This window comes from Mytilus californianus, unplaced genomic scaffold (assembly GCF_021869535.1).
Source record: "Mytilus californianus isolate M0D057914Y unplaced genomic scaffold, xbMytCali1.0.p SCAF_3, whole genome shotgun sequence".
Taxonomy (NCBI): Eukaryota; Metazoa; Mollusca; class Bivalvia; order Mytilida; family Mytilidae; genus Mytilus; species Mytilus californianus.
The window spans coordinates 117677345-117702680 of NW_026262679.1; the positions used below are offsets into that span (position 1 = coordinate 117677345).

The following is a 25336-nucleotide window of genomic DNA, read 5'->3' on the forward strand; positions in this document are numbered from 1 at the left end:
TGATAGCACCCGTTTTCTTGCAAGTACAAATACAGAAATAAGTTGCTGAATGAATAAAATATCGACAAACATATCAGAACTCATCTGTAACAAAAGTATACGATATCAGTCAAATAGATTAGGATGGCATCCGTATATGTCAAAACATGATTTATACTTTATTATTTAAAAATCATTGTTTCAATAGTTTTCATATAAGCAGCAACCCTCTATGAATGTGCTACTAAATTAGTGCTACATAGACATGGAAAGTTCACACTTGGACAATTGAACTCATCTCTTTTGTTGTAAAATTTAGTATATTGTTTACAATCAATGCATCACGAGAACATCACCTCTTTATAGTGATTAATGTGTATTCTTTGTGGTGATAGTGATAATTCGTACTTGATGTATTGAAAAAGGTAAAATAACAAAAATACCAAGCTCCAAGGGAAATTCAAAACGGAAAGTCTTTAATAAAATGGCAAAATCAAAAGCTCAAACACATCAAACGAATGGAAAACAACTGTCATATTCCTGACTTGGTACAGGCATTTCCTTATGTAGAAAATGGTGGATTAAACCTGGTTTTATAGCTAGCTAAACCTCTCTCTTGTATGACAGTAACATAGAATTCTATTATATTGACAACAATGTGTGAGCAAAATAAACAGACATAAAAGGTAAAAATGTCAAACATTGGGGTACAACAGTCAACACTTTAATATAATCGTAATTACCATTGAAGGATAACAGGTTTATCACAAAGAGAGCAGGACTATTTCAACCAATGTCACTTTAATATCCTCTTCAAATTCGCTTTAAATATCTGACTTTTATATATAAAAAATGGATGTGGTATGACACTATGATCTAGGTAACTATAGGTCACCGTACGGTCTTCAACATTGAGCAAATCCCATACTGTACAGTCAGCTATAGATTAATAGGCACTGACATAACAAATCATAACGTGTAAAGTTCAGTATATTGTATAAGTGTTGCAAATTGTTGGAGGTATTAGGATAACCTGATCTCATTCCCATCTCCGTCCGTGGTTTTTGGTGGATATTTATCTCATTGGCAATCCTACCATTACTCCTTGTTTTTAAATGCAATGAACACAAGGATTGGAATTGACATTTATTCTTAAAAAAACAATAAAACAATTTAACATCTATACATATGTACATTATATAAAGTATGAATTCCAATATAGCTATATGATAATGCGGTGTCATATTTGTGTTATCTATTGAGAAAAATGGAGGTCAATGTTTTACTTCTAGTATTTGTAATTAATTAATCAATATTTTTTACTACTTGACAGATACAATTAACTGTTCATACTCTGTAACAAATATTAACATTGAAGTCGTTTTTTTGAGGAATCATCCAGAAGCACTTGCATCTAGAAGCAGATAAGAGTTGGCATAATTGAATTAATAATACAGAGTATCATATACTACCCTGGAGACATATCCTTCTGTCACAAGGTGTGGTGATTAAAAGTCATAGTCAGGTGTGTTTTTTCCTCCAATCGTAGGAATAATGGTCTATATTTTGTTTACTTTTCAGCACAATGATCATATATTTATTTTTTGTTAATGTGTCATTTCCAGCCAAATGTAATTATGCCATTCATACTTTTTCATCTTTATCTAACACATTTTGTCAATTTGTTGACATCAACATTCACACGTCTTAAGTAGAAATTGATCAGAATTGTAAACAATTGACATTTAAGGATTACCAATAATATTTCATACTTAAAAGAAAACAGAGTGAGGAGATTCAAAGAGTGAAATCAAGAATTGATTAAAACAAACACCATCCAGCAAAAAACAAACAACCATTCACAGATGTCTTTTCGAATTTTAAGTTTAAACGTTCCTAATCAAGATAGATAAAAAAAAAAAAAAAAAAATCGTCGGGCGCACATATTTTAAAAAGTGTTTATTTTATTTCTTCAGAAGCAAAATATGTGATTTAAGCAAAATACCGGAATGTGAAATGAGTCATTGATAAAAATAAGTTGTGCAGGAATAATGACATAACAATATGCTGCTATAATGATGAAACCTCAAAATGTACTTCTCTTTTTGTGAAATATATAAAGATACCAAAGTAAAATTTAAGTGATTTATTATCTTATGTAATACATTTCCAGAGAAAGAGGTTTAGCAGACCGATCTCTGAAATTCGTTTTAAATTTAGGCAACAGCAGTGTACCGATGTTCAATTCTCAAAAATCGATTAAAAAGATACAATACTAGGAAAACAAAAAAGAGAAAAAAATCCTGAGTGATTTGCATGATTTCTAAAAGGAGCCATACCATGTGCATCGATAGGAAAGAGAATGTTTGATTTGGGCCCTGTCGTGGCATTTTATGTCATCAATTAAAGTTTAAAAGCTGATGCATAACCATGGGAGAATGTCAGATTGAAAAATTTTGTTAACCATTTTATAAAGCATTGAATTGTCACACGAAATAGGTGAAAATAAGTATTTGGTGAAAATGATAAAGTCTTCTTGATTTCAACAAAACACCACCACTTTTATTTTAGGCCAAAAACATAAGCGAATGGTCTTGCAAATTATTATTCAGCAACCAATTTGTAAAATTGACCGTGAAGGAAAGGCAAAAAATACTAAAGGGATATTGAAACTCATAAGTCGAAAACAAACTGACAATGCTGTGGCAAAAAACGAAAAACGACGAAAAGACAAACAGTACTCAAAACACAACAAAGAAACCTGAGCAACATGAACCACACGGTTTTAGTTTGTAACCCGGATTTGTTTTCTCTCAATCGATTTATGACTTTTGAACACCGGTATACTACTGTTGCCTTTATTTATCCCGCCCTTAGACAAGATACTTACATCTACGTTGGCCATTCTGTTTTATGAAATAAAATAGTACATTTTTTCAATTTGTCTTTTAGTTTGGAATGGGGAATACTTCTGTAAAGGGTGGAAAAATGAAATGTTTTAATACTTTTGCCAGAAGAAAGAGATTAAGATTGTATGTACTCTAACAAATCATTCAAATTTTGAAATATCCACATTTAATTCACGCCACCCCTAAAGTAGGTAGTTTCACAATAACTTTAAAGCCCGGCTTTGATTGCTTATAAAATTATTGTAAATAATTTAGAACGGAGTTTCGCCGACTTTATACCTCATAAATCTTTTGGAGCAGATTTTGTGTAAGAATCGCGCCTTGCAAAAGAAGTCCGTTTAATGTGAACATGCACGAACCTAACGTATAAAATAAGATAAGTTAACACCATACGATTGAATAGACGGAATGTTACTACTTCATAATTGGAAGGTGACAATTGTAAAGTTGAAATCATTACGTGTGTAATAGATTCTAGTTTGAAGCAGTCCATCTGTGTAAATATCGAGGAAATGACAAGATTTGCGGCAGACGTTCAAATTTCGGTAGTTTCCTTACTGTCAAGTTCACTTGGATATATAAGATATCAGCATTCATTGAAATGTTGGTTATTGGGTGTCGACATCTTCAAAACATCTGAAATTGTATTACCAAACTTTGCAAGACGCCTTTTCTCTTTTTTTCTTTCAAGAGGTTCTATATGAATTGTGCTTCATATGAATGAGTACATAAGAAAGTCGGTCAGTACTACTGCACAACTAGTACAAATTGAAGTACAGACTGTCTGTTGACATTTTATTCCACCAAACACAACAAATACATTGTCCATTAAAGAGTCCATCATTTTTTTGATTTGGACAGCTGGTTTTAACAGTTCTACCATAGGACAGATTCTAATAGTACTATATTTAGAAAATTTTGGATAGTTTTTACCTAGAGCTAGTTCGAACATTTCTACTCCAAGAACAGTCAAGGCTGTCTAGATAAAGACTTTTCTAGGACTGTTTGGAACAATTCTTTGACAGATTATTTGGACACTTTGTATGAGAGGTTAGAACTGCATGACCCCAACGTTAATCCTATGTCATATTTACTAGATGTTTCAATCAAACAGATTTATAAAACTATGTAAAGATACAATGTTCCCGTTTGAAATTGCCAGTAGCTTTGTATCATCTTGAAAACATATTTTCGTGTCACCTGAACTGTAATTATCAGTGGTTAGAATGATTTGAATATTATCATTTTCTGGATTTATCCTGAATACGTTGTTGGATTCGCTGCATACAACATAAACATAACCATTTTCGTCGATTGTAAGACCACATGGATATTTGAAATGTTTTGATTTGAAGACGGAAATTGTATCACCCAATTCATCTATTTGTAGAATTTGATCATGTAAATAATCATTGATAAATTTTTTGCCGTTTCTACCAATACAAATGTAGTTGTTAAACGCACTATCTAAACTTTCTATATTTACTGAAGCAAGGGAATTGCCTTCGATGTCTAAGGTAAAAAGACTGTTCATTGCAGTCACGAAAAAAACGTCCGAGAAAAATGCTATACCAGTGCACGGCTTTTCCAAAGAAATGACACGTTTAATATCACTTTTTGAAATATCTACAATGCCAATGAAATGTTTGGTTCTGAACGAGACGGCGATATTGTTGTCATCTATGACAGCTACATACCAAGGAGCAAATGGTAGCACTATTTCATCAAAGCTATCCTCGTGCAATTTATAAATTATAATTTTTTTATTATAATCTGCAATAGCTAATTTCCCTGATGCCAGCGATTTAATATCTTTTATATCAGACCCTGGGAACGAAGCGTGGTGAAATAATGTGAACCTGTATGTATTCTCTTTGGAAATTTGTGTTATGTGTGGTAAGTTCATGATACAATGGCTCTGCGATATGCGAGTTATTTGGTGAACCTGGAAGCAGCTTTCGCACATCCATCCTATACAGTCCTGACAATAATACACATCAGCGATATCTTCGACTTCATGCTGGCATACAAAACAACTAAAATATAACAAATAACGTTTTGGCATTTAATAAATACTCCATAAATGAAACGAAAGGCAATCCCTGTATTTATTTTTGATAGATATATATTGTTTTAAATTCTTCTGATATATAATAATCAATAACTTACTGTATTATGTAAGAAATAAATGAAACGATTTCCTTGCGTACGAGTGTTTCTGGAAAACCTTAATTGAGCAAGTTCGTGACAAAAGGTATGGGAAGCCAAAAATAACCGAGAGCATAAAACCAAAATGGACAAAAATAAGTTTAAACCAATTAAAGATGTCTAACAAATTGATAACCTTCGTTGTAGCACATTTAGATATCATTTACATCATGCAAGTACTTGACAAAAAGTATCCTCAGCTGCATACAGAACTAGTAGTAGAAAGAAAAACATCAAATACTGTGATTTTCTTGGGTAATGCTTGTGTTTTGTTTTTGGAATACATTTCAATAGGTATGCACGTGACAAAGGGATCATAAAACCCAATCATCAGTGTTGATCTCATCTCAGATATAACAGCAAAGTTATAATTAAGATACATTTTCAAGAAGACTGCTTCACTTTTTTCATTTTTTTCTATTTTCTTAATATTGACACATATAAACGACACAGATTTGAGATTCGAGATTTGTAAGAAGTGATTTAAATAAACTCATGCACATCTTGTTAAATAAACTCATGCACATTAAGCTTCCATTATCTACAGTGGTTATCATAATAATTAAGCTGTCTTTTCTGTGAGTACTTCGGTGTTTTGATGAGTTCATGTTGCTCAATCTTTATTCATGTGTTTTGCTATTTGAAAAGCAGTAAAACTTAACTATAATTGGTTAGATATTCACAAATTTTGAGAAACATCGAATTGTTACGAATCAATTTGGAATATATAGATCGATTTGTGTTGCATTGTTAACAAATTGATATTTCTCAAAATTTGAGAATTTCGAACCAAAGATTTTACTTCAATCATTTTTTTTCAAATTTCAAACCAATATGAATGAAATAAAATACACTTTTGTCTAGAATATGCACAATAACGGTAAAATCCGAGCACAAAGAGATATTTCTCAAAGTTTGTGATAGCTTAACATGTTAAACACAACGTTTTTACAGAACTTTCCCCTCAAATGGTCATACATACCGATTTAACTATTACTCAATTGGAGTAGCATACAATGTAAAATAACAGATATATTATACTAATGTATCAGTTTGCAAAGAATTCCTGGGACAAAACTATGTTTTAAATTTTTGATTTTTAAACACAAACTAAGTCTTTTTCAAAAACTTCATTGGCCTATTAATTACAAGCAATAATATTCAAATTAACATATTATGCACAACACTGTCCAATATTTTATTGTAGTACTAAACATACTTTTACAGTTTCAGCTTTTACAAAAACTATTTCTCACAATTTGTTATTATTGAATAAAATTCAATTTTTGCAGTTTGCACAAAAATGGAATATTTACATTTACATTCTATGCACAACGGTGCAAAACTTCGGTGGTCTCTTACTTTACGATTGACTTTTGCGTTTACAAAAACAATTTCTGAAAATTTGTGCTTTTAAAACAAATACAATTTTTTCCAAAATCGATAGGACAATTTTCATAACAAATTTATATGGGCATCTACATATTATGTACAACAAATGGCAAAATGTTATTGGCGTACCACCAATACTTTTGAAGTTATTGGATTTACAAACATTGTGGACGGACAGACGGAAGGACAAGGTAAAAACTAAAGGAAAGCAGCAGTCTCCTAAGTTTTAACATACTTACTTCAAAGATGGGTAATTCAAACTTGCTGTTACTGAAAATAAATGCGAATAATTTAAAACATTTTCGCACTAACTGTGACTTTACTTATCATCTCATCTGTTTGAGTCAATTGAATTGAAGGAAAACAAATATTACACCAGTGAATTCATACGAAAAGAGCGTCGAATTCCCGATTACTGTTATGAATTAAGTTACTCTTACATTGGCAAGATTAATATATATGAAACAATAATATAAAGAAACAAAAGGATATAGCCACTGTAACTAAGAAAAAGCTATCTTAGTATTCATCATTTTCATAGTTACTGGATTTTTAATTACGGTAAAAAAATTAAAAAAACCCAGCCTTCATCAGATCAAAACAGTTCGTATATATTGTTTATTTAGCGACATTATTGTATACACATCGAGTAATGACATGTCTCTGAGTATAAATATAGTATACCGATTTGCAGTTACTGTTTCAAAGTGCAGGAATAAAACAGACAACAGGGATAAAAATCAACCAGATGAACTAAATACGTCGACAATCATATGATTGCAATGTAATATCCAGTAAGTGTAAAAGGAATATGACAAAATATCAGTGGATGTGTTGTTTCTCTGACGTCTTTTAAATGTACTTCCGTTTATCTTCAATTGGTGTTTGATAGACGCAAACTTGTCCTATTTTCTCTGGTGTTGTTGTGCCGTACTCGCTAATCAATCTATTCAATATGTGTAATAGTGATGCCCAATTACAGATTGAATAACTTACTAGTACACACTAATTCAAACTATGTATAAGATTTTTTCGAATGCAATATTTTTGTATCAATGGTTCTGATTGGATGACAAGCGTAAAATTTTCTATCTACCTGTCTGTAACTAAGGGAAGCCAACATTGTGAATTCTGGAATGTATTGACATGTTATGTCTTCAATAATAAATATAGACTCACATGTTTCACCTTATAATGTTCCTTTTATCTAATTCTATCACATTCTGAAGCCTGACAACGCCCGGTGTTTACATTTGACGCCTGAAGCATACATGTGACGTTACCTTGTTTAGTTGCTAAAGAAGATAACATCATTTCGCGGTATTTTCGTTTTATAAAATTTGTAATAATGGCTGAAATGAACTGATTTGTTTCTTTTGCATAAGAATAGAGTAACCGTATTGTATTTGAGCTTGGCCTACGTAAAACGTGAGCATTACTGTCGCAATTTGATTATAACTAGCGACGCGTAGCGGAGCTGGTAAACGGATATTTGCGTCAGTAAAACCCACGTTCTAAGTAGGCCAAACTACAAAACAATACAGTTATCTCTTAATTTCCCTGACTTCAGGTCTACCCCCGTTAAAATAAAAATAAAATTACTTAGAAATACATAGCAAGGTTTTAACTTACAAGTCAACAAACATTGGTTCTGTTTCATCATTTCATTCATTTTTTCTTCCTTTTTTAAACATTCTGAACAATTATCCGTCGATGTTTTAACGGCTGAAAACAAATACGATAATTATAGATTAATACATGTCTTTTTTATATTTTCCCTGTTATTATCCCTAGATCTTGATATCACTTATTATTGTGTATAAATGACGATTTATCACTTGTGAAATAACTTTATAAGCATAGAAATGACAAAAAGACATTTACGTTAAAATGCATTCAACAAACTTATCGAGGATTTTTGTCAACACAAGTGGTTACAGTATCATTATTATCAGATTCCACCACTAACCAATGTCTTTTTTCTTCGCCATAACGTCATTGTGACAGCAATGCACAAGTTAAAAAAAAGATTTTAGATGTTACAATATGGCCTGCATCAGTATAAATAGTACGTGCATACTATTTACAGCACGCAAGCTTTAAATCATCCGGAATCCAGACAAGTTGTGAAAGAGATGTGTAGCACATGTACACATAAATGAGACAAAAACGAATAAAACGAGGTTCCTGGACAGTCTGCAAAACAATTGTCGGGGTTGTTCTTTTTAATGAATCCTCATTTTTACCGCCTACATTTCGATGTGTAGCATATGTACGATACAAAGAAAAAAGCCCTCAAAACATCAATCCATTAAAGTAATTAATCAAATGACTGAGCACAAAAACACAGCTACAAGTAAAACAGTATTAACTTCTGACATATGAAAGATTGTTCGAAATCACTTAAACGTTGGTCGACATAACTGTTTCGGTTCTTATACATCCTTGGCTTTCAAATATTCGGCGTTGGGCGGTCCTGGTGAAGGTAAATCCAGAAAAGCGTTTTGGAAGCAAGAAATTTATAACGTGTTTTCATTTTATAATTTGATGATATAAAAAGAATGCCCACTCACACTCGTACATCAGCCGCCTCAAAATCTTTAGAAACATACCATGTGGAATATGTTGTACATCAAGAAGTACATCAATGATTTGTCTTGAAGGAGAATTTAAATCACAAACGTCAACAATTGTTGATATAAATGATCTGATGGCAGTGATAAATGTATTTTTATCAGCAACAACAGATTCCAGTATTGTTGTTTCAATCACCAATGATCCTACGTACACAAATTCAATTTCAAACCATTCCTTCAACAGGACAGATACTGATCTAAGTGTATGAACTACTTTTTCCATATCCCAGCTTCCAGGATTGGCGAATTTCCATAGAACATAACACTTTGTTGTTGAACCTGAAAGTAAAGTGAAAAAATTTCAACGTTACCTGACATTGTGCAGTTATTGGATTTTATCAAATATGTCATCGTTAGGCCTCCAACAACGTGCAAAGCCCATACCGTGAAGTAAGCGTTTTTGAAAAGTAAATGAACTGAGTTTCCTAAAATCTATTTCAAGATAATTTATAAATACATTCAGCACAGTCAAAACAATATACGTTTTTGGTATTCGTCTCTGAATTACCTGTTTTCTTTCTGCTACAGAAATTCATTTGATAACAGTATGTACTAGTCTTCCCCTAAGAATAAGTTCATCGGTGGTGATCATTCCAAAAGCAAACCTTTTATTTATTTTCGGCCAGTGCAAAAAATACTGGTATCAAGGTTGAATTCTGGAAAACCGAAAAACATTAAACTTCAACTGATGAAATGACTAGAACAAGTGACCAAAACCTTACCCAGCTCGGTAATAGTTGTTAACTGTTTTAAACTTTTAAAACAAATGTTGGTATAATATCTCGCTTAATTTGCAATAAATGATATATAAATCCGTCGTTCTCGCATTAAAATAATATATTCATGTGACACCAAGACAAATATTTTACAAAAAGGGAGGATACCAAGTGGGCATAAGTTAAAGAAAAACACCATGACCAAAAATAAAATGACGACCAAAACAAATTCCAAAGAACACTGTGGCGAATCCTTTGGTTGAGCAACACGAAATGAACAAAATTGTTTTAAGTCGGGCGCTCTGAATCGTCGGCATTTTCATCTCCAACAGAGACACCGTCATGTTATTCTTATAAAAAATTGATTAGTCAAATCCAGTAACTATGTGTCATGCGATTGGAGATGATTGAAGGTCTTTTTTATAAACTTAAACATCACCAAAAACACACAAATCATTGCTATTGAAAAATCCTCTGAACCTATCATTTTACTTTTTGAACAAAGGTTAAAAAAAATCCAAGTTCTTAGAAGCAAATGACAAACAAGACTGTGGTTCAAATCCGTGCAAACGAAAGCAATGTTGAAACATTAGTTGACATAACTAAGATACTTTACTTCTACCTGTGACATCTGCAAAGGAATCATCTTCTTTTCCAGCTCCAACTTAAAATAATATAAAAGAAAACTTTAAATTAAAAGGTGATTTGAACAGATTTGAACAGAGGAGCTACTTTGTCAAAACAATACAAAAAACGCCCTTTTTCATTGCAAGCTGTTCTCATTGATAGCCTTTTTCCTTCTGAATCTCAAAAGATGATTACACTTCTGAAGATAAAAGGTAGTATTGGTTTTTTTCGGAGGTGTAATTGACCTTAGTTTTATTTAACTTTGTTTATGTTAAACGTCAAGCAGTCCAATAAATTTGACAATAGATCCCTATAACTCATTTTAATATAGCTTTGGCCACTTACGACTTTTCTGGACCTTTCATTGGAATTGTTTTGTTTGTAGCTTTTATTTCTTATCCTGATTAACTTACAGCTTGATATCTCATACATTCTTAACCATTTACTATGTGTGTTTCTATTCTTATCAAAAGTTCTTACAAGGTAAGGTCATCATGACTGTTACGATTTCCGATTTCATTCGATAAAATTATAAGGTGGAAAGGTCACAATGATCTTTCACTTTGAAATTTATAATGATCTCGTGCCAATAAGATCAATATGAAGGACCTAAGATCTCATTGACTTCTACGGTTTCGAGGTTTGAAGTTATCTCCCATATGATAATTAATTTCGTTAAAATGTAATGAATTCCGCTTTAACCCAAAGGCCATAACCAATTTCGGTTTTCCTATAACTGTTATGGTTTATCTGTTTAACACGTTACAAAGGTTTCCGACATTAGATGATATACCTCTTTCCAATAGTTGATATCTGCGCAATACTAAATAACGAAGATCATTTTTGTATGTAACATACTATATTCTTGAAGAGGTTTCGAGATGTGGCGGAAAATAATTATGTTAAAAATGAAAATAGTAAAAATAATCGTAAAAATACAGTTAGTTCTTTTCTGTGGTAAAAGGAAAGACCTAAATGAACAGAAAATACTTTAACACATTTGCTATAGATATTGAAGGGATCCGATATCAATACATTAAAAGAGTACAAAAAAGTATTTTTTCTTTACTTAGTTATGCCAATTTCTAGAGATATCCTACACAATCAATATACAAAAACATAGATTTCGCCAATGTTATTACTTAGTAAAACGTATTTGAAGAAATAGTATGTTTGTCCCTTACAACGTTAAAAATTAAATATAATAATGATAGAAACCGATTGGTTGATTTATTTACCTGCGCCTGCTGTGCATTCTACAGTCAACTGAGTTGAAGCTGGTGATATTGACTTTCTTTTAATCTGCACTTCAAAAGTCAGATTTCGGATGTCAATTGACAGTTTTTCTGAAGTTTGTAAAATAGATGCATGTATTTCTGTCTTACAGTTATAAAATATTTCGTTTCTATGTGTGTTGGCGTTTTTTTTTTTTTTGCACTTCGGTGTTCCTGTTGTTCCTTTGTTTTCCTCTTATTGTTGATGTGTTTCCCTCGGTTTTGTTTGTAACCCGGATTTGTTTTCTCTCAATCGATTTATGACTTTTGAACACCGGTATACTACTGTTGCCTTTATTTACAAACAAGTTGTAAAATATATCAAAACAGCATTTTTATAAAGGAATTTTTAAAACTAATATACTTCCAACAATCATATCACAATAATTCCATTGTTATACTATTTTTATTTCCGCCTTTTAATTGTTTCGAGCGTCACTGATGAGTCTTATGTAGACAAAACGATCGTCTGACAAAATTATAAGCCTGGTATCTTTGATGAGTTTTTTTCCTTACAATGACGAGAAAAAATTAACGTCAGACATACTTACTGATCCTGCATATAAATAAGATTAACATACAGATATTTAAGATATGCATCTTCTGTTTATTTCTCTATGCATATAGTTTAAATCTGAATGAACAAGAAATGATTGTAAAAGGATGCTATTACGGAGTCTCCCAAACAAATTCCCCATAATTATTAACCCATAAGAACTCTCCCTTTTATTATTCAGGGTTATTAATTATTAAGAAACTAAGGTTTCAACTCCCTCAGGCAAAGTTGACTTTAGATGAATTTGGCTATTTATTTTATGTATTTTTGAGTTTCGGTACTTATACATCTTCGGATTTCAAATGTTTGATATTGAGCGTTCCTGATGAAGGTAAATCCAGAAAAGCGCTTCGGACGCAAGAAATTATTAAACGTGTTGTTTTCAATATTTTTTTATTCATTCAATTCAATAGAATTTCCTTCTTTTTTTTTAAAACTGTAAAAATTGACTATTGACCTTTTGACCTGAAGTAGGCCATATGTTCCCATGGTCATTCCTGAAGACCCCATTTGTCTATATATATATATATATATAGCTATCACTAACTGTTCTCAGGTTATAATCATTGGCAAATAAAATATTTTAAACCCTGATGGCACCATTAGACATGTAAGTCTAACATATTGTTGAACCCTAAGTAATTATGACAAGCTTTTTTTTTAAGAACTGCTGCGGACAAGTTCAAATTGAAAAGAAAGGAAAACTGAGCAAAACCAATAAGTCTCCAAACTTTGTTTAAATAAAAAATTGAAAATTTTAAATGGCATTTAGATACCGTGCAAAACTCCAATTAAAAAGTTGGAAATTTTGTTTCGGTTCAAAAGATATTTATACTTGCCGTTTCCTCAAACGGTTGGTGGGGTTAGTGTTACTCAGTGCTTAGTTTTCTATGTTGTTTGTTGAATATTGTTGTTTGTTTTTTGGTCGTTTCTTCGTTTTTTGTCATCGCGTTGTCAGTTTGTTTTAGACTTATGATTTTGAATGTCCCATTGGTAACACTTTCGCCTCTCTTTTAAACATGGAAAAACACAGGTGTGAACTTTAACACACAAAACAGTATAAAATTTGATTCCCCAAATTTGTAAATTTTAAAAACATACAATTACCACCAAGCAAATTCCACAGAATGTCGTTTATCGATGGGATTCTGATCAAGCTGTTCATATTATTACCTTTAATTGTACATGTTTCATAAAGATACTAACCGAACTGGTTTTCCAATGCATTCATGATCTCATTTTTATTTTCGTTCTGATTTCTCAATACGTCAGCAAGTTTCTAATAGATAAAATGAATACATAAAACCTTTATGCTTTAGACAGACATAAGAATAGATTTGCAAAATTCAATCATAATTATATCTTATTTATAGAAAAGCTTTATTTGTAGATGTAATTTTCAGTTAAGTCTAGTACAGGTATAACAAGATGTTTGTAAAGTAAATTAGAATGTATAAACAAAGGCTGGTTTTTTAAACAGTAGTTTATTGGCATACATTTTAGCATAAACTTGTAAAGCCCTACTATTCGTTTTAGCTCACATTGATGTTTTCTAATATTCAAGTTAAGTTTCATTTTTAAAATAAAACAGCAAATGAAATCTTTGAAAAGTTTAGTTAAAATACATTTAAGAGCATATGTTTATATTTAGTAGAGTTCCATCCACAAATATGAGGAGGGTGGTTTCTGGAATATATGCTCAAATATTGTTGTGTTCCTGATTTTGGGATGATGTATTTCTCGTCTAATTTTCAAACCAACAAAGCAAAAAAGTAAAAACTTGAAAAAAGCGAAAACTAGAAATGTAGAATGAAAACCGGTCCTGCTTTTCGTGGTATCGCTAAATGAAAAAAATAAAAGCATTATTTTTATACACGAAATGGCCGCATCCAGCCAACATACAAAAGGGGTGTAAAAATCTTGTCATCTTTTTAAAATCCCTCAAATACGAATACGATCGCTATTGATTGGTAAAGCCGAGAATAAAACAATACAATTGAGATCTGAAAAAAAAATCGCTGACATAATGACACCAAAAAAAAGTTGTATATTAATCAAACTTAACAAAACATGCAGTTATTGATGAATTATTTGGGTATGTTAGTCAAGCTGTACAGCTGGTACGACAGTAGAAGTGGTTTTCCTTATTGGTAGACCAAGTGATAATTGTACAATTCAGATAGGTGGGTACCAAGTTATCAATACGGATTAAAATGAACTCGATCGTTAGTTTGAAAACACGTTTGACTGGAAACGCCTGCAGTTTTGAATTGTGTCTCAAAGCTATTCAAAATTTCTATAATCTAAACATTTCCTTGTCTTTCTACTTTTAATTTTGAAAAAAATAGTATTTAAATAATTATTTATATGGACTTCGTCTTTTTTCACAGGTAACACCTGCCTTATATCTCCTTAAAACGACGCAAATACAAAGTAGACTTTTTATCAATCACCGTGTATCCGATTCCTTATCAGATGCAACAATCTGCCTGATTGATCAGGTAAGTTTCATAGAAAACTCATTTTGTTTGTTATAAAATTGTCCGTTAATAAATTTTGAAATTATCAGAAATTAAGGTTTCAACTCCCTCATGCAAAGTTGACTTTAGATAGATTTGGCTATTTTTTAGGTCCTTTTTGGTCATATAGCTCTTCAATTGTTTAGGTTATTATACATTTTTGGTTTTCAAATATTTGGCTTTGAGCGTTCCTGATGAAGGTATATCCAGAAAAGCGCTTCGAACGCATGAATTTTATAATGGTTGTTTTCATTTTTTATAAAATCGTATGTTGAAAAATCACTTGACTCATTTTAAAATGATACTGAATTAATTTTCTTTATTCTGCCCATATTCTTTCGGTAATCAGATACAACCAATTTGCGGAAAATCATATAATGCTTCCTTATATTTTATGCAAAGTAGAGAAACAATACAGGGAGAGATAAACGATATTGAAAACGTGATATCAGCCTACATTGTAAATGTATAAGTCAAAAAAAGTTACCGATTTTGGATTGATCAGAACATTGATTTTTATGTAGATTTTTCTTATGATAGGTTTTTTCTTCTGTATTTGGTTCGTCCCACAGGCACTTGTCTCTGAAAAAATTACCTATATACTTTAATATATTTAGGTATATATGAAAAAAAAAAAACATTTCAGAGACAAGTGCCTGTGGTTCGTCCACATATAAAACATTTGCAAGCATAACCAAACTGGCATCAACAAAACAGATAATCTGTCTTAGATCAACTCTGTCTGATTGATGACAATTTACATCAAGTTAAGACTGTAACTAACATCAACTAAAAAGGTTTTCACAAAATTACCGAACTCCATGGTAATTTTAAAAAGGGGAAGACCATAAAACCTGACAAATCAAACGCTCGACTATATCAACCAGCGGAACGAAAAAGCGTCAACGTTATCGGTACTCAATGTCTATTCATAACGCTAAAAATGTTTTTGAAAGGGCACATGCTGGAGTAATGAAATATTTTCATAAATACAACTAATAACGTCTTCATACAAATTTATATCTGTATTACTGTTGTAAAAAGACATGTTATACACTTGATCCACTTTTGTTTTCACCATTACATGTGCAAATAATTTGAGGCCAGAAGATGGTTCATAAAATCTTTATTCCTAAGTCACGATAGTCTCAAACATGATGTAAAGTAAATAATTGTAGACTTCCTAAGTTAGAGCTTACTCTGTCTGGCAGCCTAAAACAAACTGTTGTGAAAACTATTTTGTTATAAACGGATGTTTAAACGTCTGATATTGTAGTTTAGCATCACACTTCCAAAAAGGAATATTAGTAACTATATAAAAGAGACGGGCATGTAATATTCAGTTTATTTGTAATACTTTTGCGTATGTATCTAATACCTGTTTTGCTTCGTCATTAATATCTTTGATTATATCTTTCACACCATCCAATGATAAAGTATCCATTTTGAGATCAGATATATGTTTTCTTGTTGTCTTCTGGTATGTTGTTCCAATTATTCCAGCTATATCTATTACAGCTGTTTCTAGAATTTTCCATCTCTTTTCAAATTCTTGAGATGACAGCTGACCCGAAGGGAGATGAACTATGTAGTTTCTCGTGTCTCGAATTGTTTCTAACCATAAGGGATTACCCGGTATAGAAAGACAACATTTTCGAACTAAGGCACAAACTAGTGATATATCCATAACATCAATACTAACATGGCTGACTGGGGAAATGGAGCACAAACAATATTGGGAAACAGATCCATGTATACTTCTCTTGGCATGATTCGGTACAGCAGGTCCACTCGAGTCAAATAACAATGAAAACTGATTTTTCTTGAGACAGCCACGCTTATTTGGCGCGGCAACTGACAGGAGAAAACACTGACAACACTGAACTGTTGGAATATATTCGTGGAAAAGAATATGTTTGTAACTATTCAAAAAAGCATCGAAAGTTAAAGTGTTTAAAATTCTAATCTCAAAATAATGATGTACAACGTCTGTTGAAATTCCAACAACGAAAGATAACAACTTCAGATACTGTTTATATTCTTCCATGTTAAACACCTGAAATTAGAATGAAAAGGGATTATACTTGTATTAAATGGTAGTCAGAAGCTGTTCAAAATAAGGGGAAACACAACTACGATTTTAATAATATCTAATGACTTTATACCAGAAAAAGTTATTCCCTATTCACCGTAAACACACAAAATTGCAAATATGATAATCAAATGCATCTTATTTTGTACCCAAATTTTGGAATAATATGGATTGGAGTAGAAATCTTCCCAGCTTTTTGAAAGAGGTGAGCGTGACCAATTAATGAAGATATCTTTTAACAGGTGAATAGTAAAATCCTTAAATAACGGTATTGTACTTACCTTAGTTGATTATATATAATGCCTCGTAGTTGGAATATCCACTTTTTTTTTTGTATTCCCTTTGTTTGATAGGGTTTAATCCTCTTGATGATAAAGTTGCTTTCCTTTTCAATTGTCTTCTTATCCGGAAAAGAAAAGAAGTATGCAAGGTTAACTATGTGATCAAAGTGTATAAACAGATACAGTTTTGCTTTCCAAGAAGTCATATTCTGCTTTACAATATTACGGAGCCCCATTGGGGATAAATACCGAACAAATAAAGATATTATGCACACGATTTAAAATATTGTGCGCACAATTTATAATGATGTACGTACAAGAGACTATTTTGTGAGCTTCGTTAAATATTACGCGCAATATAATTACTTCGTATGTTCAATTTAATATATCGTGGTTACAATTTAATACAATGTGCGCTCGAAATCATAAAGCTTACACGTGTTAGGAGCCACGTTTATATCCTGTCCAAAGAGATGAAGTCAAACAGATTTGAGGATTTCATAAGGTAATGGTTGACGTGGTATTAGATTACAGAGACCTACTCTTACTTCTCGCTATCGACTACAAAAAGTATACTCAAGAATCAGAATTTTTCGTCACTACACATAAATTGAAAACGTTGTTGCTTTTATCAAAGAAGAAATTTAGGGACCAGGAAGACTTGAGTCTTCATGGATATTGTTAGCATTAGAAGATGTAGACTAGCAAGCATAATTATACAAAAAAAGTTAAATGCAAAGAATAGACCCTGAAGGAGTGAAACACGGCGAAAAAGCTAGATTTCACAGACGAGAATATGCATGCTACAAAGCTGTCACATTTCATATGGCATCTCGTTTTCTATAACAAACTTAGGCTTTAATGGAATTCTTATTAAATGCTCGATAGACAGTTTTTCACGATTTATAATATTGGTTAAAGAAGCACATGTTTATTTCCATTAAATGGGTTCACATGGATCAAAGTTTGATACAAAACATTATCTTGGTCATCAAATGCATTTCAGTTGCATCTGCAACATACTCCGATTTGTTAAGGAGTACCGTAGCAGGCCGAATAAGGATTGTTTTCAATTCTCAGTCTTTATGATGAAATACGCGATCGAGTGAAGTTCGTCCTCCATTCGAATTCAGGGTAATAGAAACAGATATCTTTCAAGGCCAAAATTTGTCTTAAAACGGCAGTAGCTAATGAGCTTTTCATCAGCACAGTTACAGAGCTTTTCATTAGCAAAGCTGTACAGAGATTTCGATCAGCACAACTGTACAGAAATTTTGATCAGCACAACTGTACAGACTTTTCTATCAGCACAGCCGTGCATTTTAGGGTCTCCTCTGATCCTCAAAGTAAGGATAAAGATTTTAAGTATAAAAATCAAACCTTTAATGTCTTGCAGTAGCTCATCTACCAACCTTCTAAAATAAAATACGTATATAAAAGCATATTGATATTGTTGAGTATGTATACCACCTTGCAACCCTCGTGCCTAACACAAAAAAGTTTGATCCTTACTTTGTATTTTGTCAATCAAATCAAGAACGGATATCTATATATAAAAATTCGCTACATTGAGTAGCCAAATCAAGTGTTTAAAGTTGGGACAAAGTGCGTTAATCTAAGAATACAAGAAGTGTTTCTTATTTTGAGATGATGTGGATGAAATTGAAAAAAAAAATCATCATCAATTTCTTTTGAGTTGCACTTGCGACATACTTCGTTTTGTTGGAGAGTATCCTAGCCAGACTGTTTACGACTTTCTCAATTTTTAGTCAATGTGATAAAATACGCAATCGAATGAAGTTTCTCCTCTGCTAAGGGGAATAGAAACAGATATCTTTCAAGACCAAAATGTGTCTTAAAGGAGCAGTAGCTAATAAGCTTTTCATCAGCACAAGCTCAGAGCTTTTCATCAGCATAGGTAGAGAGCTTTTCATCAGCAAAGCTGTACAGAAGTTTCTATCAGCACAATTGTACAGACATTTCCATCAACACGGCCGTGCATTTGGAGTCTCCATTGATCCTCGTAGTAATGATATAGATTTTTATAAAAATTCAAAGCTATAATTACTTGAAGTAGCTTATCTGCCAACTCATTTTATGTTTTATTTTTTGGAAGAAGTTTGAAGATGCATACCATGACGACATTTTTAATTAATGTCGCAACTTTGACTCCAAATATGCTACCTTTTTATATAAACTAAATACATGTACCAAAATGTTCTAGTTTATGCCAGTATCTGCTCATATATTTAGCGATATTAAAAAAAAGAGGGAATCTCCCTAGTGCCGTAATGTGTAGAAATATTTGAATGGTGAAAGTAAGACAAGCAAAAAGTGACCCATGAGTTATTTCTGGATATGTTTTGCCAAAGCTGTATTGATAAGGGATAATTACTGATTGCCACCTGTGACATAACCGAACCCATATCACTGCGAGGAAATGTAGACGCGCATCGTGGTTTCCCAGTCTGTCCGTCTGTCTCAGTGAGGATGTATGCTTTATCCGTAGATATTTCATATAAGTTATGTTTCACCAACCCCCAGCTTATTCGTACAGCTTTATAGCTGGAACCTAATCATGTAAGTTTGATTAACATTAGTAACAATTTATGGTGATATTTGATTAGAATCAATATGTCTTAGAGCGAGACACCTTTTCTGCATTTGTGTTTTTTCGATAGATACTCATTTGAATCAATATCCCTGCCGTTTTCTTGACCTCCTTTGTATAATGAGAATTTGTTTAAACCTTTCTAAATTACTATGAAAAATGACCTTATCGAAACAAGTGTTTCGTATGATTTTTATTCAGTTTTAAGAATCATTCAGAATGCCTGCAACCTTTATAACAATGCATCTTTGCCACATGTATGCAATAATCCATTATTCCATTGAAAATCGAATATAGTGTCACAACCAAATGATATACATATCAATGCTACAGTTCAATAGAGAAACCCAACGGCTTGATTTAAGCTTAAACAACAAAGACATAAACGCAAATCAAATAATACAAACAGTAAAATGAATAACCAACAACAAGCACATTTTAACAATCTGGGAAAATACAAAATTAGTTTCAACGAACTTTCATTTTTAGGAAACAGGAAGGAAATCTGGCTGAGATTTTCTCTATTTTTGTATAACATGAAAATGAATTTAATATTATCCTACAATGACAAATGACACTGCTGAATAAAAATGGCTGGTCTTATTAAACATTTAGAAATATAATCGCATATTTAATATAATCGATGTGGTATACACCACCAATCACTCATAAAATGATGTAAATATATTATAAACTGAATAAATAATTCATTGAATATATGTAATGTGTATTTCATATTAATTTTGAAATTGGAAAAGACCTACCATTTACATAAGACACTTTGACCTAAATATGTATAGTGGAAAGACACACGGTTTGTGTGCATCCATCCATTCTATACCATTTGAAAGCATACTTCATTGTATATTTTGTACTTCCTTATTTACCTGGTCTAAAAATAGTTGTATGGTTCAATTTCTTTGCAATTAAGGTTCAAAATTTATTTTGTCTTGCAAATGCCATTTAAAATGATGAATGGATAGGGCAAATAGTCCAGTTGGACTGCATAACAATAACAACAAACAAACTTAGAGAAACTAAAGTACAAAAATATAGTATATATGCATAAGAAGAGATGTTTTCTCAACAATAACGTCAGAAATGTAATGTATAAGCACGAGAAAATTTTACGGCCTCCGCACTGCACATGTGACAAAACTGGACAACAAAATAACTGTCTTTTGGTTTGTTTGTATTTGGTTTGCTGTCTCATCTAATTATACCCCAATCTCCTTCGTCATATGAAAACATACCAACTGATCGTAACAAGGCGAATTGTGTGACTTGGTAAATTGAATATTAGTATGTTTACTCATTGTTGAAGACCATACAGTGACCTATATTTACTTTAAGAACGTCATTTGAACTCTGATGGATAGTTTGATCATTGGCAATCATACAACATCTACTTTCTTATAATAATTACAAAATTCTGCAACATCACCAAAATATATATAGGTTTTATTAATGTATTGCTTCAGAATAAATAGATCGTGTCAGTTCAAAGAATTGTCTGGCCATCTCCATCTTGTATTATAGTTGTATAGGGAGATAGACCATTGCACTTGGATCTCAAATATATATCTCCATCTTTATTAAAAAAGAACATATGAAAATATAAGATTCACATCACGAAATGATTTATCCAGCTATTACTTCGTTTTTATGGTGCATTGATTTAGGATAAGTGCTCTTAAGTAGACGAGCTTCAAACGATTAGTTACTGGTACACTTTATTTTGTTTTTAGATTAATTGCAAAGAGTTACTTTTCCCGCTGAAAGGCATATGACTGATCTAACCTTGACTTCAATTCCTTTGTTCATAGATCAACCTTTGTGAAAAGACTAGTAACATAGTTACTATAAAATGAAGAAAAAAAACTCTTTATAAATTTCCTGCGTCCGAAATACTTTTCTGGATAAATCCTCATCATGAATGCTCACAACTAAATATTCGAAAGCTATGAATGTGCTAATAAGTAGAGATGTGAAAAGCTTCATGACCTAAAAGCAAAGAAAAATTCCTCAAAGTGCAGCTGCAATGTTAGATCATGTTGCTACAACGAAGTTGAAAGCTTACTTTGCATAATTCTAAATAACTTCTTTTATCGTGTCTTTTATCTTTTATTTACTCCTGAAACGTTATACCCGTCGCCTCGGTGGTCTGTGGTAGCGTCCTCGCCTCTGTTATGGAGGTCGTTGCTTCAACTTTCGACATGAACAAACTAAAGACTCTAAAATTAGTAATGGCTGCTACTCCACCAGACAAACTCGAAGTCACAATAAAGTGTCATAGAAGCATAATATATCTTCCTGTGGGTTGTCTCTCCAGCAACGCCTGCATACGAAGTATATATCTCCCAGTTGATACGATATTCCAGGGCTTGGGTTCCTATCATGATTTCCTTGATAGAGAGTTGCTGCTCACAAGGAAGCATTTAAACCAAGAGTTCAAAGTGGTAAAGTTGAAGTCATTCCTTCGTAAATTTTATGGACGCCATCACGAGTTGGTTGACTTTTCTGGAATATCTGTTTCACAGATGACGACGGATATGTTCAAATAATCTTAACTACGATCTCGTCCCCTTCCCCCGAAAGTGACCTATCGAATTAGACATAACACCGGGTTTGTACTTAAATGAGCAACACGACGGGTGGCACATGTGGAGCAGAAGCTGCTTACCCTTCCGGAGCACCTGAGATCACCCCCAGTTTTTGGTGCGGTTCGTTTTGCTCAGTCTTTGGTTTTCTATGTTGTTTTGTGTACTGTTGTTCGTCTTTTTCTTTTTTCGCCATGGAATTGTCAGTTTGTTTCGACTTGTGAGTTTGAATGTCCCTTTGGTATCCTTCACTTCTCTTTTCTGAGCTATCAAGTTAAAAATCCTACTCAGAGTGCCAGTTTAATACATTGTATGTTTTATACTTATCTCATATACTTCTTATCGACAGGATTATGTATATATAGTATTTGCAACTAGGCGTTAGGTGGCCATCAATCAATCAGACTATCATAACAAATAAAAAACGATGAAAATGTCTTTTGGTAGATTAACAAATTGCTAACTAGGGAGTGTTTGGTGGGATACGTATTGCTCGGTCATTAGTTTTCTATGCTGTGTTTTGTACGTGTTCTGCTGTTTGTCTTTTGACCTTTTTCGTTTTTGTTTGCTATGGCGTCGTCAGATTGTCATCAACTTATGTGTTTGGATACCCTTGGAGTCTTTTGTCTCTCTTTTTTTAACATCAAAAGATAAAATTGAACCTAAGAGTACAAAAACAATGTCGGTACTTTGTGTTTTGTTTTTGTTAGTTTGTTTTTCTGCGTTGTGTTGATCTGATGAATCAAGCCCTTTCCAACTAATATTTACAGTTTGTTTTTCTGTTGTGCTGTTATACCAATGTCCCAGATTGGAGGAAAAGGGGGATTGTTAACACTCTTATTTTCACCTCTTCACTTTTCTTATGTTCCTGTACTAAATCTAGAGCTTGCAATCCAGTGGTTGTCGTCTGTCATATTTCTTCCTCGTTGGTTTTCTTTTAAATTATTCCACGTTTGTTGATAATTGTCTCATTGGCAAGCATATCACATCTGCATGTTTTGTATATCGAAATGTGTTCACGTGACAGCTATCCAGGTCGATAGATCGTTTACTGTGGCACCATAACACTGTAATGTTAACAACTTTTAAAAAACCCATTTCAAATGATTATAATTATTCTTCATAGTAAGAGTGGCTTTTGTTCTGAGGGCTAATTATTCACTAACTAGAAAAGGTCAACCTAGTGATAGAATAAAATTATTTAAAGAAATGTTAAGCTTGCGGTTGCATACATATTTTCAATTGTTTCTATAACATGCCGCTTGCATTAATATACCACACCGCAACGACACATGCTTTTCTTATAAGTTTCCTTGAATGCCTGTATTTTATCCTTTGAAATTAATTCAGTAAAAGAGAGGCGAAAGATACCAAAGGGACATTAAAACTCATAAGTCAAAAAAAAACTGACAACGCCATGGCAAAAATGAAAAAGACAAACAGACTAACAAAAGTACACAAAACACAACATAGAAAAGACTGAGCAACACGAACCCCACCAAAAAAATGGGGGTTATCTCAGGTGCTCCGGAAGAGTAGGCAGATCCTGCTCCGTATGTGGCACCCGTCGTGTAAAAACGATGATTATATATTTAGGAATTGTTGGTCAAATCGAATAATAAAACACATACATTTTATTACGAATCCACGAAGGCCTTACAATAAAATTGTTGATGTTTATGTTATCTTATTCAGACGAGGTCAACTTATAGCTATTTGTTTACAAAATCGTCTTTATTTATTCAAAATGTATATCAAACTAATGGTACAACCTCTCCAACTGTATATTCACATTAAAGTGTCGATTTTAGAAAATTTCCATAATCACTATAGCAGCTAGAGGTCGATATATTTTGGAATATTTGATAAATAATACAGAGGATCAGATAGGACACTTGGGTCAAACCATTGTTTTACGAGGTCAACCTTGTGTTGTTAAAGGTCACTGCCATTCGTGTTGTCTCCTTCAACCGTGCAAATAAAGGTTTGGCGTATTTTCAACACAACAATCATATATTTGTTTCCGTCCCTCTTGTGTTAATGTTCCGTTCAAGTGTAATGCAACCATTCTTGCTCTTCCATCATCACATAAAACTAATTTAAGTCAATTTGTTATTTATGTGAGGTGGATGAATAAATCAGTTATGTTAAAAAGAAATTCTTCCAGCATAAAGAAGAAGATCTCTAGATCAAGGGTGGTATATAAAAAAATTCTTAAGTCGATGAAACACAAAATCAATGATCCATAAAAACACTACATACAAATGTGTATTGTAGAGATAACAATTGCAATATAAATCGTTGATACCGACTAAGGTGCGCAGGTTATGTGTTCCCTCTATTCAATTCTACGGATTCAAACAAGACTAAAACTGTGTGATAAAAAATTTAAAAAAAAATCAAATTGATTAAAGATTTTAGAATAGTATAACCATTTAATCCTGAACGCTTCACGATGTCACAATTTAAAAGTTGAAAATTAAAACATAACTATTTCACAGAATCGAAATTTAGTCATTCAAAAGAGCCTTGGGTGAATAAATCTTTATGGTTTAATGCATTTTTTGGCTGTCTTAGATTTATCAAGATATCAGCATAAGACGGTGTAAAATCCGAACGTTTGCTTCGCTGCCTCCAATCAACATTTTAAGATTCACATACAAAGACGCTTACAGGTCAGGCAATCAAAGAGGCAATACTTGAATGGGAGTGAGTCCGAAAAAGCGCTTCGAACGTACCGAATTGAAAGATTGTTATTTGCATTTTGTTTCAATATCGCTGCTGTTGAACTGTATGTCATCAGCTGAATGACACCCATTGTAACATACCATTCTGAAATTTTCGTTGGTTAATTTAAAAACCATTAAAGAAACCAGAGTTTCAACTTCCTCAATCAAAGTTGGCATTAGAAGGATTTGGCTATTCATTTTGTGTCC

At 32.5% G+C, this 25336-nt stretch overlaps 1 protein-coding gene across 1 annotated transcript in view; it reads right to left on the reverse strand.

Annotated features, from left to right (window-relative positions):
• Positions 1-1112: 1112 nt before the first annotated feature.
• The window catches only part of LOC127735943 (uncharacterized), a 65759-nt gene continuing 41535 nt past the window's right edge, over positions 1113-25336 (reverse strand). Inside the window, exons 2-6 of the mRNA XM_052246395.1 lie at positions 10463-10504; positions 9101-9403; positions 8121-8213; positions 6728-6758; positions 1113-4924 (exon numbers count right to left, since the gene is read on the reverse strand). Of these exons, the coding sequence (XP_052102355.1) occupies positions 3991-4924; positions 6728-6758; positions 8121-8213; positions 9101-9347 (1305 nt within the window). The 5' untranslated portion in view covers positions 9348-9403; positions 10463-10504 and the 3' untranslated portion in view covers positions 1113-3990. The remainder of the gene's footprint in view (positions 4925-6727; positions 6759-8120; positions 8214-9100; positions 9404-10462; positions 10505-25336) is intronic.